The following is a 15,116-nucleotide window of genomic DNA, read 5'->3' on the forward strand; positions in this document are numbered from 1 at the left end:
GAGGGATGAATAATAGCAGTAAATACTTCCCTATTTACTGAGCAGGAGCAGCTTAAAAGGCACCTGTTTTACAGTCTTTTGAATAGTCTGCGGGGCTTCAAACTCACAGAGCAGAGGGGCCGGCCCCTGACGATAACCCGGATGGCCGGAGCCGCTCGCGGACTTTCTAGGCGCAAAGGGACTTTTAACGAGTAACCGGGGGATTCTCTGGCATCGGATCAACTCTTTTTCGGGGGGGGGGGGGGGGGGGGTTGTTGTCCCGGGCAGCGAATGCCTCGCTCTGCCCTCGGCCGCGAGACCTCCAGGTCCAGAAACTGCTGGTTTCCAGCAGGCTCAGGCTCGAAATGCCGCTGACAGATGATCCCTCTCGAAACGGAAAGGAGAAACGTTTGCCGCTGGGGCCGGAGAATCCCCCCGAGAGCCGCTTTGCTCCTTTCCGGGCTTCAGGTGAGGGCGAGTCGTCCATTCGCTGCCTGGCTCTTAGGACGGGGCAGGGCGAGAAACTTCTCCAGGAGCAGCGACGACTCGGTTTCGTTTCATCCTTTAACCTTCGGGTCGAGGGTGGCAGCCTCCGGCCGATGCTCAACGCCCTCCCTTAGCCCAGAGCTGCACGGTGCTATGGGGACATTTTTGCCGTCCGGATCCGGCTGAAAGTGGACTTTAAGGGGGGAGGGGGAGGGGGGGAACGTGTGCGCCCGTCAGTCAGCAGACACCAGAGCCCTTGAGGAGTACAAAATAATGGCCATTGCCGTCACTTCTCAGGACATCTTTAAGATCTCGGCGGCAGAAATGGAGCGTTATTATTGCCTTCTGCAGGCAGCCGCTCGCCTCGAGGATTTACTGGACCGTAAGTAGAGCTCTTTGGAGTTGTAAGGTTTTGCGACCTAAATTTCCTTGGAGGGGGGGAAAAAAAAAAGCTAAAGCACTGCGGTAGAATTGCAATTCTGTTTTTTTCCAGCAGGGTAACTGCATTGCTGCATGCTGGGTAGGTGCGCTCTTTTCCATCTCTCCCCAGTTAAAAGTGCTTTAAAGAAATCAAAATCAAATCTCGCCCCGATTCGTCAGACGCTTGAAATAATTCAAAGGTCCCGCCTAAATCATTAAGCAGTTTGTTGGAAGTCCGTTCGGGCAACAGACGCACTCGGACATTTGCACCCGCATTCCGTCAGCGGCGCCTAGAAAAATGGCGCCGGCCACTTGTGGGATAGGCTTAGGCGCCGTTTACAGAATTGCACCCAGGGTGAAAACTTAGGTGCCGGAAATGTAGGCGAGGGTTTTAAAGGTCTACATTTCAGGTGCCTACGTTTTTGAAGAATTACGCTTAGTGCCTAAGTCACGTTCAGCCCATAGAAATGCCTACTTAAGCATTAGGCACCGCTAAGCACCATGTGATAGGCACCTATATTTTATAGAATCAACTAGTTGCCTATCGCTCAATTAAAATATGTATATATTTCTAATTATTGAGGCCTAATTCAGTAAATGGCGCCGTAAGTTAGGTGGTGGTAGGCGCACTAACAATGTCTAACTTAATTGTTTTAATCAGTGTGGTAATGACAGCACTGTTAAATACCAATTAAAAACTAATTTAAAAAGTAGGTGCCAGAAGGCACCTACTAGAAGGGTCTCAAAAGTCCCTCCTTGAGGGTCGAATCCAGTTGGGTTTTCAGGATTTCCCCAATGAATATGCATGAGATCTATCTGCATGCACTGCTTTCAATGCATATTCTTTGGGAAAATCCTGAAAACCCGACTGGATTGCGGCCCTCGAGGAGGGACTTTGAGATCCCTTTTATGTGTCATAATCACGTCAACATAGAAACATGAAGGCAGATAAAGGCCAAATGGCCCATCCAGTCTGTCTATCCGCAGCATCCACTATTTCCTCCTCTCCCTATTGGTTAAGGCTCTTTAGACCTGCATTGTGATGTCATAGAACTTTATGGTTATAGAAACATTGTAACATGATGGCAGATAAAGGCCAAATGGCCTGTCTAGTCTGCCCATCTGCAGTAACCATTATCTCTCTCTCCCTCTGAGAGATCACACATGCCTATCCCAGGCTTTCTTGAAATCAGACACAGTAGCTGCCTCCACACCTCCTCCGGGAGACCGTTCCACGCATCCACCACCCTTTCTGTAAAAAAAGCATTTCCTTAGATTACTCCTGAGCCTTTCACCTCTTAACTTCATCCTATGTCCTCTCATTCCAGAGCTTCCTTTCAAATGAAAGAGACTCGACTCGTGCGCATTTACATTACGTAGGTATTTAAACGTCTCTATCATATCTCCCCTCTCCCGCCTTTCCTCCATAGTATACAGATTGAGATCTTTAAGTCTGCCCTCATACACTTCATGACGAAGACCACACACCATTTTAGTAGCCTTCCTCTGGACCGACGCCATCCTTTTCATATCTTCGTGAAAGTGTGGCCTCCAGAATTGTACACACCTTCCTCAGGGGTCCAATAAGTTTTTGAGAGGGCCACACAAACAACGTGCAAGTAAACCGGAACACGCGGTGAAGCGTAAGTACCTTGAAAAACTGTGACTTTGTGAGTCAAAACACGGACCGTGTCGGGTCCCCTGTTCTTCATCGCGTAGGTCAGTGGTTCCCAAACCTGTCCTGGGAGACCCCCAGCCGGTCAGGTTTTCAAGATATCCCTAATGAATATGCATGAGAGAGATTTGCATACCTGTCACTTCCATTATATGCAAATCTCTCTCATGCATATTCATTAGGGATATCTTGAAAACCTGACTGGCTGGGGGTCCCGCAGGACAGGTTTGGGAACCACTGATGTAGGTGAACCACATTTTCACCACGTTTATTGACTGAAATAAAGACTTGTCATCAAGCGCGTCGTCTCTGCAGTATTTCTCTTTGGTTTTCTGATACCCTACGCCCACTGCTGCTCTGTTGGATTCCTTTTTATGTTTTCAATATCTGCAGCAGAGGAAAGCATCACATTCTTGGCAAAGGTGATGCTGCTTCTAGTTTTTAAATGATGACTTTATTTAAAGGGATTGCCTTCTAGTATTGCAGTTTTTGCAGCATACATAGCATGCAATTTCAAATCAAACTGTGCAGAACCTATTCCTTCTGTTAATAACATTTATTATTTGCCAACTAAAACTGTTACCCAGGGAGATAGGGAAGGAGAAAGCAGAGGAGAAACGCAGATTGATATTAATAATATATCAGTTAACTGGAAAAATCCATAGCGGATGCTACTGAGAGAGCAACGTTATTAACCCCCCCCCCCCTTTACAAAGCTGCGTTAGGCTTTTATTATCACCGGCTGCGGCTGGAGCTAATACCGCCACGGCCAGCTATTTAAAAAAAAAAAAAAAAAAAGCCTAACACAGCTTCATAAAAGGAGCCCTTAGGCGCTCTTTTACTAAGATGCGCTAATCGATTTTAGCGCACGCTAAACACTAATGCGTGCATGTTATTCTATGGACATATTAGGCATTTAGGCCCAGATTCTCTAAAAGTGCGTCCCGATTTTAGGCAGCTGTAGGCGTCGTCTAATCAGCCAATCGGGATGCACGTTTTTAAAAAAAAAAATGCTCCCCAGGCAGGCCGCCTATATTGAAGGCGAGGCCCGCAAGACACCTAGGCCCTGATTCTGTATAGGACGCCCAGGAGAGGCGTCCTATTCAGAATTGGCCTAACCTAAACCCCGATTCTGTAACCGGCGTCCATGTTACAGATGCGGGTTAGAGAATCGGGTTAGATTAGACACAGCCCGCTACACTTATCGCGGCAAGGGATCTCTCTGCCGCTATAAGTATAGCGGGCCGTGGCCCCTGACCGATCACTGGCAGGAGGGTGCCCAAACCCTCCTGCCCGAAGACGCGCCCCCCCCCGACACTACCGACCGCCCCCCCCCGACATTACCGATTCCCCCCCCCGACAATATCGGTCGCTAGCAGGAGGGTGCCCAATCCCTCCTGCCCGAAGACGCACACCCCCCCCTGGCGCTAACAACCCCCACTCCACCAAACCTGTTCTTACAGATGGGTCTTGCACGTCGAGCAAGCAGGCACGCCTCGTCGAAATGAGGCGGGACCGCCCCTTCCCGGCCCATCCCGCCGAAGTCTAAGGCCTGATTGGCCCAGGCTCTAGAAGCCTGGACCAATCAGGCCTTAGGCATAGCGGGTCCGCCCATCCCCACTTAATCTAAGGCCTGATTGGCCAATCAGACCTTAGACTTAGTAGGGATGGGCGGACCCGCTATTGGCCAATCAGACCTTAGACTTAGTAGGGATGGGCGGACCCGCTATTGGCCAATCAGACCTTAGACTTAGTAGGGATGGGAGGACCCGCTATTCCTAAGGCCTGATTGGTCCAGGCTTCTAGAGCCTGGGCCAATCAGACCTTAGGCTTCGGCGGGAAGGGGCGGGCCTGCCTCATTTCGACGAGGCGTGCCTGCTTGCTCGACGTGCAAGACCCATCTGTAAGAACAGGTTTGGTGGAGTGGGGGTTGTTAGCGCCGGGGGGGGTGCGTCTTCGGGCAGGAGGGATTGGGCACCCTCCTGCCAGCGACTGATATTGTCGGGGGGGGATCGGTAATGTCGGGGGGGGGGGGCGGTCGGTAGTGTCGGGGGGGGTGCGTCTTCGGGCAGGAGGGTTTGGGCACCCTCCTGCCAGTGATCGGTCAGGGGCCACGGCCCGCTATACTTATAGCGGCAGAGAGATCCCTTGCCGCGATAAGTATAGCGGCCGCGTTTACTTACAATATAGACCAGCATTTTGCTGGCCTACATTTTTAAGCTTCTCATCTACTAGGGAGACGCGTAGGGCCGCCTAGATTCAGCCTAAGGCCCGCCTAAGGCCCTTAGACGAGCTTAGGCATCTTGCGGGTCTCCCTAGGCTCCCGGAGGCGCCTTCAGGCCTGCCTGGGAAGCATTTTTTTAAAAAAAACGTGCATCCCGATTGGCTGATTAGACAGCTGTAGGACGCCTACAGCTGCTTAAAATCGGGACGCACTTTTAGAGAATCTGGGCCTTAGCGCGCACCTTAGTGAAAGAGGCGGTTAGTCTCTTGTCTTTGAACAGAATTTGAACATGGATTTAAGGCTTTAAAAAAAAAAATTCTCATGTTCTTTAGTGGGGGTGGGGGGTAGGGGCAGAACATTTGGATTTACCCCGATGTCACCAAGAATGGGGAGAAATGTTTCTATCCATGAGACAAGAAATGATAAACTCGGGAGCGATTTATTTTTTTTTTTTTGGTTGGCCTATCCTTGTAAATGCCTGTCTTGTTATGTATGGGGTCTGAACCAATTTTTTTGTTCCCTAGAACAGTTGAAGGCTTTTCTTCAATTAAAGAAAATTGTGTAAAGATTATATTGGAATTAGAATTGATAAGGAATGAATAGTTTTATCACATTAACCCCCCAATCCGTACTGCCAAGCAGCGCGAACTAAAGCCCATAGGAATAGAATGAGTGAGTTGCCATTTAACTTGTGCCGCTCAGCAGTGCGGCTTGACAAAACGGGAAGTACTGTATTTCCCCAACGATAGGCCACGGCTTATACATTGATTTTACAAATCTGTGTATTGGGTGCGGCTTACTTAAATGGGGCGGCCTATCTAAAGACATGAAAACTCATTCGCTAAAACTAATTCAGAGCACAAAAAGACGGCATACCCAAATGACTCATCCTCCCCCCACCTTTTTAAATCATCCCTCCCTCCTGTACCTTTTTAAATCCCCCCTTAAATACCTCCATCGCTGGACGGCTGCCGGCTGCCTCCTCCAATCTTGCGGCCAGCAAGTCCCACGAGAACTGACGGCAGCCATTCAGGAAGCGGCGCGGGGCCAGGCTGGATGCCAAAAAGATCTCTCCTGCCCTGCACCGCTGGCCGTGAGATTGGCTGCGAGATTTAAGGAGGCAGCCATCCAGCAAGGAAGGTATTTAAGGGGGATTTGAAAAGGTACGGGGGGGGGGGATGATTTAGAAAGGTACAGCTTCTCCAGTAACGTCGCGGCCAATAACATGGGGCGGCTTATCTTACAGGTTTAAAACATAAATCAGCATTTTCTGTGGCTTATAGAATGGGGAGGCCTCTCGTTGGGGAAATATGGTAAGCCTTTTCTGGTTTGTTTGTTTCTGGTTTGTGAATGAATAATGTTGCCTAGGAGTCTTCTTACTCTTTTTCTTTTGGCCACTCCCCTATTATTGTGGTCTAATGAAGAGAAAGTGTTGTTGTTTAGAATGGCATTTTTTCTTTTTCCTTTTATATTTGGTTTCTTTTCCGAGTTGTTCTTTTCTGAGTTGTGATTTAAACTTGAAATCCTAATAAAGTTAAAAAAAAAAAAAGTGTGCAGAACCAGGACAAATGTTATAGGTATAATCAGAGCCGGTTTTAGACATGCTGGGCCCAGGGCAGAAATTAAGAAGGGGGCCCCTCTCCCAATTTCCATACCCATATAAATATAAAACAATTTTAAATGACTTCTTTTCAAATATGTGACACCCGGGACCCATCATTTTTTGACAACCCCCCCCAACCCACCATCTGTATGAAAACCATAATTTTTAGTAACAATCCACACGCCACACAAGAGTGTATCTAGGAAAGGCAGCATCTTACATACTGCAGTGAGTAGTACAACATCAATACACCCATTGTAAAACTAAACAAGCCAGACTAGTACAGATCAATCCTACACAGTCAATCCTAACAGAAAACCATGTCTTTCGAATACACAGAAAACACCTTCACCTAGTATGGAATATGTAATCACAAACTAACCTCTCTCCCTTTTTACAAAACTGTAGTGTGGTTTTTAGCCATGGTGGCAACAGCTCAGATGCTCATAGAATTCTGAGCATCAGAGCTGTTGCCACCACAGCCAGCACTAAAAAAATGCTCTACAGCAGGGGAGTCTAACCTGTGGCCCGAGGGCCGCATGCGGCCCCGTGAAGTATTTTGTGTGGCCCCGGTCGAAGGCGATGCAGTGTTTTCCTCTGCTGCCCCCGGGTATTTACCGTCTTGTCGGCTCCCTCCTCTGTCTTGCTGCAGCGTTTGCGCATTTGTGCGGACCTGAAATATTTTTTTCGGCCAATGCGGCCTAGGGAAGCCAAAAGGCTGGACACCCCTGCTCTACAGTTTTGTAAAAGGGGGGATAAAATAGAAATACGTAGACAAAGGTTAAATTGAACCACCAAGAAGCTGGACTCTGCATACAATGCAACACCACGGAAACAGTGACGCATGTCCCCTAAAGCAAAAAAATAAATAGAAATTTTTTCTACCATTGTCTTCTCTAGTTTCTGCTTTCCTCATTTTCTTGTCACTCTCTTCCTTTCATTCACTGTCAGCCCCTTCTATAGTTTCTGCTTTCCTCATCTTCTTGTCACTCTCTTCCTTTCATCCACTGTCTGCTCTCTCTGCCCCTTCTATATGGCATCTTCTCTCCTTCTATGCCCCTTCCAAAAGATGTATGACTCCCCCTTCCGTCTCTTCCTACACCCTCATTGGTCTGGCACCCATCTTCTTCCCTTCCCTCCTCCAATGGTCTGGCATCTCTCTCCTCTTCTTCCCTTCCCTCTCCCATACCCCATGATCTGGCATTTCACTCTCTCCTCTCCCTTCTCCCCACTGCCATCAGCAGCTGCCCCCTTTCTTTCCCTCCAACCCAATTCTATCCAGTATCCTTTCCCCTTATGTCTCTTTCCCCTTTCCCTGAACACCAATTCCATCAACATCTGCCCCCTTTCTTTTCCACCTCCCTTCCATACCACCCTGCCCCCTTTCTCTCCCTCCACCACCCTTCCATACCACTCTGCCCCCTTTCTCTCCCTCCACACCCTTTTATGCTCCTTTCTTTCTCCCTCCAAACCAATGCTGTGCAGCAAGGTCCCACGATGACTGCAGCTGTTGGCTCAGATTAGGAAGAAGTAAGTGATGTCGGAGGGGGTGGAAGGGCAGACGCAGGGAGTTGTGGCAAGGTCCCACGATGACTGTGGCTGCTGGTCCACCCACTCCTACGTTACTTACTTCTGGAGCAGAGCCGGCAGATGCAGAGCCGGCAGACACAGTCATGCACTTCAGCTTGGCTGCCAACTCTGCTCCGGACCAAGTATGTTGGAGAGGGTAGACCGGCAGCCACGCTGAGGTGCAGATCCTTCAGAGGGGAAAGTTATGCCAGCTCACAGGGGCCCCCTAGAGCCTTGGGGCCCAGGGAACTGCCCTGTTTTCATCCCTCTAATGCCGGCCCTGGGTATAATTTGTATAACATGGATTTTTAAAATTCATAGCGGTGAATTTTCAGCTTGACAATCAATAATCGACCTTAGTTTTACTATGATTGTTTGAAACAATGCAAGATTTGCAGTCTTCTGACTATGCAGAAAACCATTTGCCCTGCCTTATTTATACATTTTGCTTCTCGTAGTAATTTGATTTCCATATTGAACAAATGTGTAGGAGTAATTTAGGGGTCCTTTTACTAAGGTGCGTGTGCTTAAGATTAGAATGCGCTAAATGCTAAGGCACTTATTATATTCTATGGGCGCCTTAGAATTTATGGCCGCATCTTCAAAAATATATAAAAAGAATTGAGTCAGTCCAGTCAAAGGCTACTAAAATGGTATGTGGCCTTCATCATAAGGCATATGGAGACAGACTTAAAGATCTCAATATGTATATTTTGGAGGAAAGGCGGGAGAGGGGAGATATGATAGAGATACCTACGTAATATAAATGTGCATGAGTCGTCTCTTTCATTTGAAAGGAAACTCTGCAATGAGAGGGCATAGGAAGAAGTTAAGAGGTGATAGTTCATATGCCCTTGTAAACTCTCTCTCCCCTCTTCTTGTATTTTTAAGCTTTGTAAACCGTGTCGAGCTCCGCTTGCGTGGAGATGATGCGGTATATAAACTTAAGGCTTAGTTTAGTTTAGTTTAGTTTAGGAAATACTTTTTTACAGAAAGGGTGATAGATGCATGGAACAGTCTCCCTGAAGAGATGGTGAAGACAGAGACTGTGTCTGAATTCAGAAGGGCCTGGTATAGGGTTCACCTGGACCTTAGTTTATACTCTGAAATCAGAGTATTGTCAATGGTAGGACAACTTGTAGAGCTACCTTGGGCCACTGTATATTAGAGTGAATTTGGGACAGCTGTTAGGGAGGTATTGAATAGAAAATTATGAAGCTAGATTATGAGGGTGGTTTTGAAAAATTGGGTAAAAATGCAAATTAAACAACCTAGTCTCCATTGAGGGCTTTTACTAAAGTGCGCTTTGTTTTTTGTTTTAAATTTCTTTATTCATTTTAAAGCCATAAGTAAGTGCAAAATAAAATACAATCATATAATTCTATAAAAGCACTTAAATACAATTACAGTTATAATCTATGACAAAAAGATATATCACCCCCCCCCCATAATTATATCTAAGAACTACACTCAAATTGAGCATTGAAAAATACATTCCAACCCACCCACCCTGGATGTATATGACCAAAGGGCATAATCAGCAATCACTCTTTGCAAAATTTTGTCAATGACTCCCAAATCTTCAGAAACTTCTTATAATATCCCTGATGTATGGCCATATCTTGCTTTGCTTTTTAGTGCATGCTAAATATTAGCGCGCACTAAACACTAATGCGTGCATGTTATCCTATGGACGCGTTAGCGTTTAGTGTGTGCGTTGATTTAGCGCGCGCTAAATGCACGCTACAACGCTTAGCGCACCTTAGAAAAAGAGGGCCTTAGTCCAATGGGTTTCCAGTTTTTTCATATCGTAGGAAAAATAGCTTACAATAAAACTGGAAAGTCACTGGACTAAGGGCTCCTTTTGCTAAGCTGCGATAGCGGTTTTAGTGCACGCAGGATTTTAGCGTGCGCTAAATCCGCGCTACGTGGCTAGAACTAACGCCAGCTGAATGATGGCATTAGCATCTAGCGCGCGGGGCAATTCTACGCGCGCTAAAACTGCTATCGCAGCTTAGTAAAAGGAGCTCTAAGTGTATAGCCCTCCATGGAGATTAAGGCAGTGTTTTTCAACCTTTTTACCCCTATGTCCCAGCAGAAATAAAATAATTATTCTGTGGACTGGCATTGGTCTGTGGACCAGCAGTTGTAGAACATTGGGCTAAGTCGTGGGCCAGACCCCATCCATCTCTACCTCAGACCCCGTCCCCATAATAGTACTAATTGTTTCACAGATACACAATCTAATCTTTTTAACAACACATAATGATTAACCACAAAATTAAACTACACAAAGCACACTGACAGCAGATGACATAATTCAGTCACTAAATTAAAAAATAAAATCATTCCCAACCCCTACCTTTGTCTCCCTCCCTCCATGTTACGCTTACCTTCTGGCCTTCTCCCGCCTGGCCATTTTATGCTGCCTTGGTATTATCTTCAGGCCAGCTCCCTTTTCCTCACTGATGCAGTGCACAAAGCTGTGGGCAGCGGCTCCTTGTGCGTCCCGTGTCTCATCTGGAAGCCTTCCCTCTGACGTTGCAACGTCAGAGAGAAGGCTTCCGGTTCAGGTGCAGGACGCGCGTAGGAGCCACTGCCTGTGGCTTTGTGCACTGATTCAGTGAAGAAGAGGGAGCTGGCTCGAAAATAACGCTGCATCGATCGCACCGTGGACCGGCGGTTGAAGAACACTGTTTTGGGCCTGATGCACGTGCTGGCCTTGTGGACCGGCAGGAATTTTCTTTGGACCGGCACCGGTCCAGAGACCGGTGGTTGAAGAACACTGGACTAAGGGGTCCTTTTACTGAGGTGCGCTAGCCGTTTTAGTGCATGATAAATTTTAGCACGCGCTAAATGCCATCGCGTCCATTTTAGTCTATGGACGCTTTAGCGTTTAGCGCGCGCTAAAATGGCTAGCGTGCCTTAGTAAAAAGACCCCTATGCTGCTTAACTTGTTTGTTTTTTTAATGAAAAGGGAGGGTGGGGGGAGAGAAATGTATTTTGAATAGTTAAATTATTTATTTATAATTACATCATATGTATTATTATATTAAGAATGAAGATGAGGATGGGAGAAAATGATTGATTGTTTAATGTAATAATTATATAGTGAATAGTGTGTTTTGTGCAGTTTTTCTGATTTATCATTTGTATTGCACTATGGAAGTTTGAAAATCAAGAAAAAAAAAGAAAACCACTCATGCTGTCAATGTCCTCAAAATGATCCAAAAGAGACACCAATAAACTATCAAACACACAAAAGCCTCTAAATTGCTCTGCAGAAAACCACCATCTTCTGAAAGTTACAGTACTAATTCACAAAAAAACAAAAAGAACATCAGATATAAGTGCCAATATTAACTCTGGAAAAAACAAAACTTATTGATCATTAGTTACAAAAAATGCCCCTCCTCAAATGAAAATCAAATGTTTTTTTCACTTCAGACTTGAAAATTACCCTTCATAATGGAAGAATTGTGTGCTTAGCCGTGAATAAACTTGCACTGCAATGCCCGTGGCTAAATGGCACTCTGAAGAGTCTCTTCTTTTTTTTATGTCTTTATTCTTTTCAATTCGATAAATGCAATGCAATAAAATGCATAAATTTTGATAATGCATAAAATGATAAAATGCATAAAATTCGATAAATGCAATGCAATAAAATATACATACAATTAACATCATAGACAGCACTTACAATCGATCAAAGAATACTACAAAATATTTTCCCCCTCTCCCTCCCATCCTAATTTGAGATCAAAGACAAAGGGCTCCTTGTACAAAGGTGCATTTGGGCCTTAACGCGCGGAATAGCGTGTGCTAAAATGCCGTGTGTGCTAGCCGCTACCGCCTCCTTTTAAGCAGTTGGTAATGTTTCAGTTAGCGTGCGCCATAGCGCGTGCTAATCTTGTACGTGCGCTAAAAACACTAGCGCACCTTCGAAAAAGGAGCCCAAAGTGCTTTAAATTATACATAAACAGTACTTGTATTCGTTCAATGAGTATCTAAAATAATTAAACCCTAGCCGCGCATGCGCACTCAACTGCGTGTTTCTGTAATCCCTGTTCCGTGAGATGTAGGTCTGTGGCTTTGCAGGAGTGCGCATGCGCGAGTCCCCAGCCTTACTTAAGTTTCCAGCACCTACCACTCGCCGCTAGCGCTGGACTTCCTGCTCTCCGTGTCGGCTCCTCTCACCCTACCTTGGACTTACATGTCAGGCGGGGATCGACAGAGGAGCCGCGGCACCTTTTCAAACCCTCCCCAGCACTGCCGCCATCGTCGCTAACTTTTTAAAGTCCGGAAAAGCGTCGGCCGTGAAGTATGCAGGTGGCGTACTTCAGGCCAATGGCTTTTCAAACTGCCCCCCCACCGCCACCATCGTTGGTAAGTTTTGGTTTTTTTTCGTTTGTTTTTAAACCTGGTAGTCCAGCGGTATCCCTACCTCGCTCTTGCGGCTGCCAACGCTGGAGGGAGCTGTGTTGTTAAGGCCTGGCTTCTTCGGGCAGCAGCAGCATTTATAATTCGCTGCTGTTGCTGACTTCAGGCCTTACTCTCTGGCGGGTCCTGCCTACTTCCTGTTTTCATGAAGACAGGACCGGCCAGAGAGGAAGACCTGAAGCCTGGCAACAGCAATGAATTATGATTGCTGCTTCTGCCCGATGAAGTTCAAGGAGGAAAGGGAGCAAAGGGGGAGAGAATGGCTTAGAGAGACGAAGACATGGCAGGGCATGCAGGGAAGGAGGAAGGTATGCCACACCAAGTGAAAAGGAAGGGGGAAAGGAAGGAGGAGATGCCATATGGAACAGAGAGAGAAAGAAGGCGGACACTGGATGAAAAGAGAAGAGAGGGCAGTGAATGGAAGGGGAAAAACAAGAGGGTGAACAGTAGATAAAAGGGGTGAGAGAGGGAGACAGACACTGAATGCAAGTGTGGGGGAGAGGAGGGACAGCCGCTGAATGGAAGTCTGAGGGACAAGGGGAGCAGACGTTGGAAAGAAGTGGGGAGAGAGAGACAGATAGTGGGAGGGAGGGAGACAGAAAGGAAAGAAAAGAGAGACAGAAAGAAAGAAAGACAGCGGCAGAGAGAGACAGAAATAAAGAAAGATAGACAAACATATATTCTAGCACCCGTTAATGTAACGGGCTTAAAGACTAGTTACAAAATAAATTACCCCCCCTCCCTTCCTGGATGTGCCAAATCAAAAAAAAAAAAGGAAAATAAAGGCATAAACCAACTAATCAGAGTTAACAAAATTTGTCAGTGGACCCCATGTTAATTTAAATAATTTATTATAACCTGTTATTTCTGAGTTCCTTTTTTCATATTTATGATATAAACATAAATATTCCCACCAAAAGGATAAATTAAGGACTCCTTTTACAAAGCCGCGTTAGCGGTTTTATCGCACGCACCTTTTTAGCGTGCGCTAATCACTGTGCTAGCTGAAAAACTATTGCCTGCTCAAGAGGAGGCGGTGGCGGCTAGCGCGGCCAGCAAATTAGCGCGCGCTATTACGCGCTTTAAACCACTAACACGGCTTCGTAAAAGGAGCCCTAAGTCTATCCCAAATTTTTCCAGTTCTTGGTAACCATTTGCATGGCTATCCCAGTCATAATAATAGAGTCTGCATTTATACCTTTCTAATGGAGGTTTAGTTGACAACAATGTACCACAGGTTACCACCTCATAAGACAATAGAATCGCAGACTCCAGTATCAAATTAATTTGTCCCCATATCGATTTCCAAAAGTTGAGTATCGAAGGATAATAGAACATCAAATGATCCAGTGTCCCTATTTCAAGATGACAATGCCAGCATCTATTAGACTTTGAACTATCTCTTCTTCAAGACTGGAACTTTGTCATTCTTATTATTAATCTTGCAACAGATTACCTAGATTTGTAGGTCTTTTTAATTCAGAAAGGAGACCTTAAGTTAAATAATACAGAATCCTTAGTTTGAAACCAAAAATTTCCAACTTCAAACAAGACAGTCCCTGGATAAAAATAGACTGTAGTATTATAAAGTCTGGTACATTCCCTACCAACATACCTCCCATTTCCAAAACACTCATATATATACACACACAGCTGTTTCACTTTTCCGCCCTGAGGCAGATTACTATGTTTTAGTTCTGAGATTGATTGACTGCTGAGGCAAGAGAATAGAAAATTATGAGCTTGTATTGTAGACTATGGTCCAACAGATGGTTTTAATCTGGATAATAAGATGCTTCTAATCTGGTTGGTAATTTCTGTCTATTTTTGCAAGCAAGAAAAGGAAACAACCCTGTTTTAAACATCTCGGTACTCCCTAATTTTTATGTTAACAAAGTATTCATTTTACCTTAGGAAAAAAAAAATCTCTGCATTTATACAATAGGACATGGGTTGATCTAATAATCCAGTGACAGCAGCACAAACTGCTGTCTGAGATAATTGGGTTTTTACAGTCATGTTTGACATGCATCCACCCTGAATCCCATGTTCAGACGTAGCTGTTGCAAGGGACACAAAAAGTTAAATCGAGTGGAATGTAAGGGCCTTGCAGCATGACCTTGTGAAAGGGTCCCTTACTCTGTTAAATTGGATTCATTTTCCAGTGTCTTATACCTCAGTTGATCTCCCTGTACATTTTTGCAATTAAGGATCTATTCTGCTAGTGTTTCTGCTAATATCACATTGACTGGAAGGATAGTCCATACCCCACTTTCTGGGGTTTTACTCCCTTTGGCTCTTCCATGGTGGCCTCATGTTCTAGTATTTTCCTTTTGAGAAAGGTTTGCTTCTTTTGTATTGTCTATTTCTTTGAGGGTAGAAAAAAAGAGAGGGCTGAAGACCAAGGAATACTGTTTGGGGATTAATTTCCTGGGTAATTGTAAGTGAAAGTAACATAGCACTAGTTGGAACCAGTTCCTAGCGTCCTGAAAACCCAAAGGAGCAACAGGAAGATTCTGGGCACACACATACTTAGCAACTTTTGATTCTCTCTCAACCATCCCCTTCCTCTAAAGATAAAGTACTGTATATCATGTTCCTTCCTTGGTATATGCATTGTAAGGCTTTCCAAGAATGACTGTATTTTCCTGTAGAATAATTGTGCAAGAAACCTGTTTATTTATTTAATTCATTTTCAATCCCATCCTCCCCAAAGAGCT

At 45.4% G+C, this 15,116-nt stretch overlaps 1 protein-coding gene across 2 annotated transcripts in view; it reads left to right on the top strand.

The window, feature by feature from the left end:
- MCF2 (MCF.2 cell line derived transforming sequence) overlaps positions 1 to 15,116 on the top strand; it is a 197,609-nt gene continuing 182,493 nt past the window's right edge. For both annotated transcript variants that reach the window (XM_033946324.1, XM_033946325.1), the window contains exon 1: positions 1 to 847. In XM_033946324.1, coding sequence (XP_033802215.1) covers positions 739 to 847 — 109 coding nt within the window. In that variant the 5' untranslated portion in view covers positions 1 to 738. The remainder of the gene's footprint in view (positions 848 to 15,116) is intronic.

This window comes from Geotrypetes seraphini, chromosome 5 (genome assembly GCF_902459505.1).
Source record: "Geotrypetes seraphini chromosome 5, aGeoSer1.1, whole genome shotgun sequence".
Lineage (NCBI taxonomy): Eukaryota > Metazoa > Chordata > Amphibia > Gymnophiona > Dermophiidae > Geotrypetes > Geotrypetes seraphini.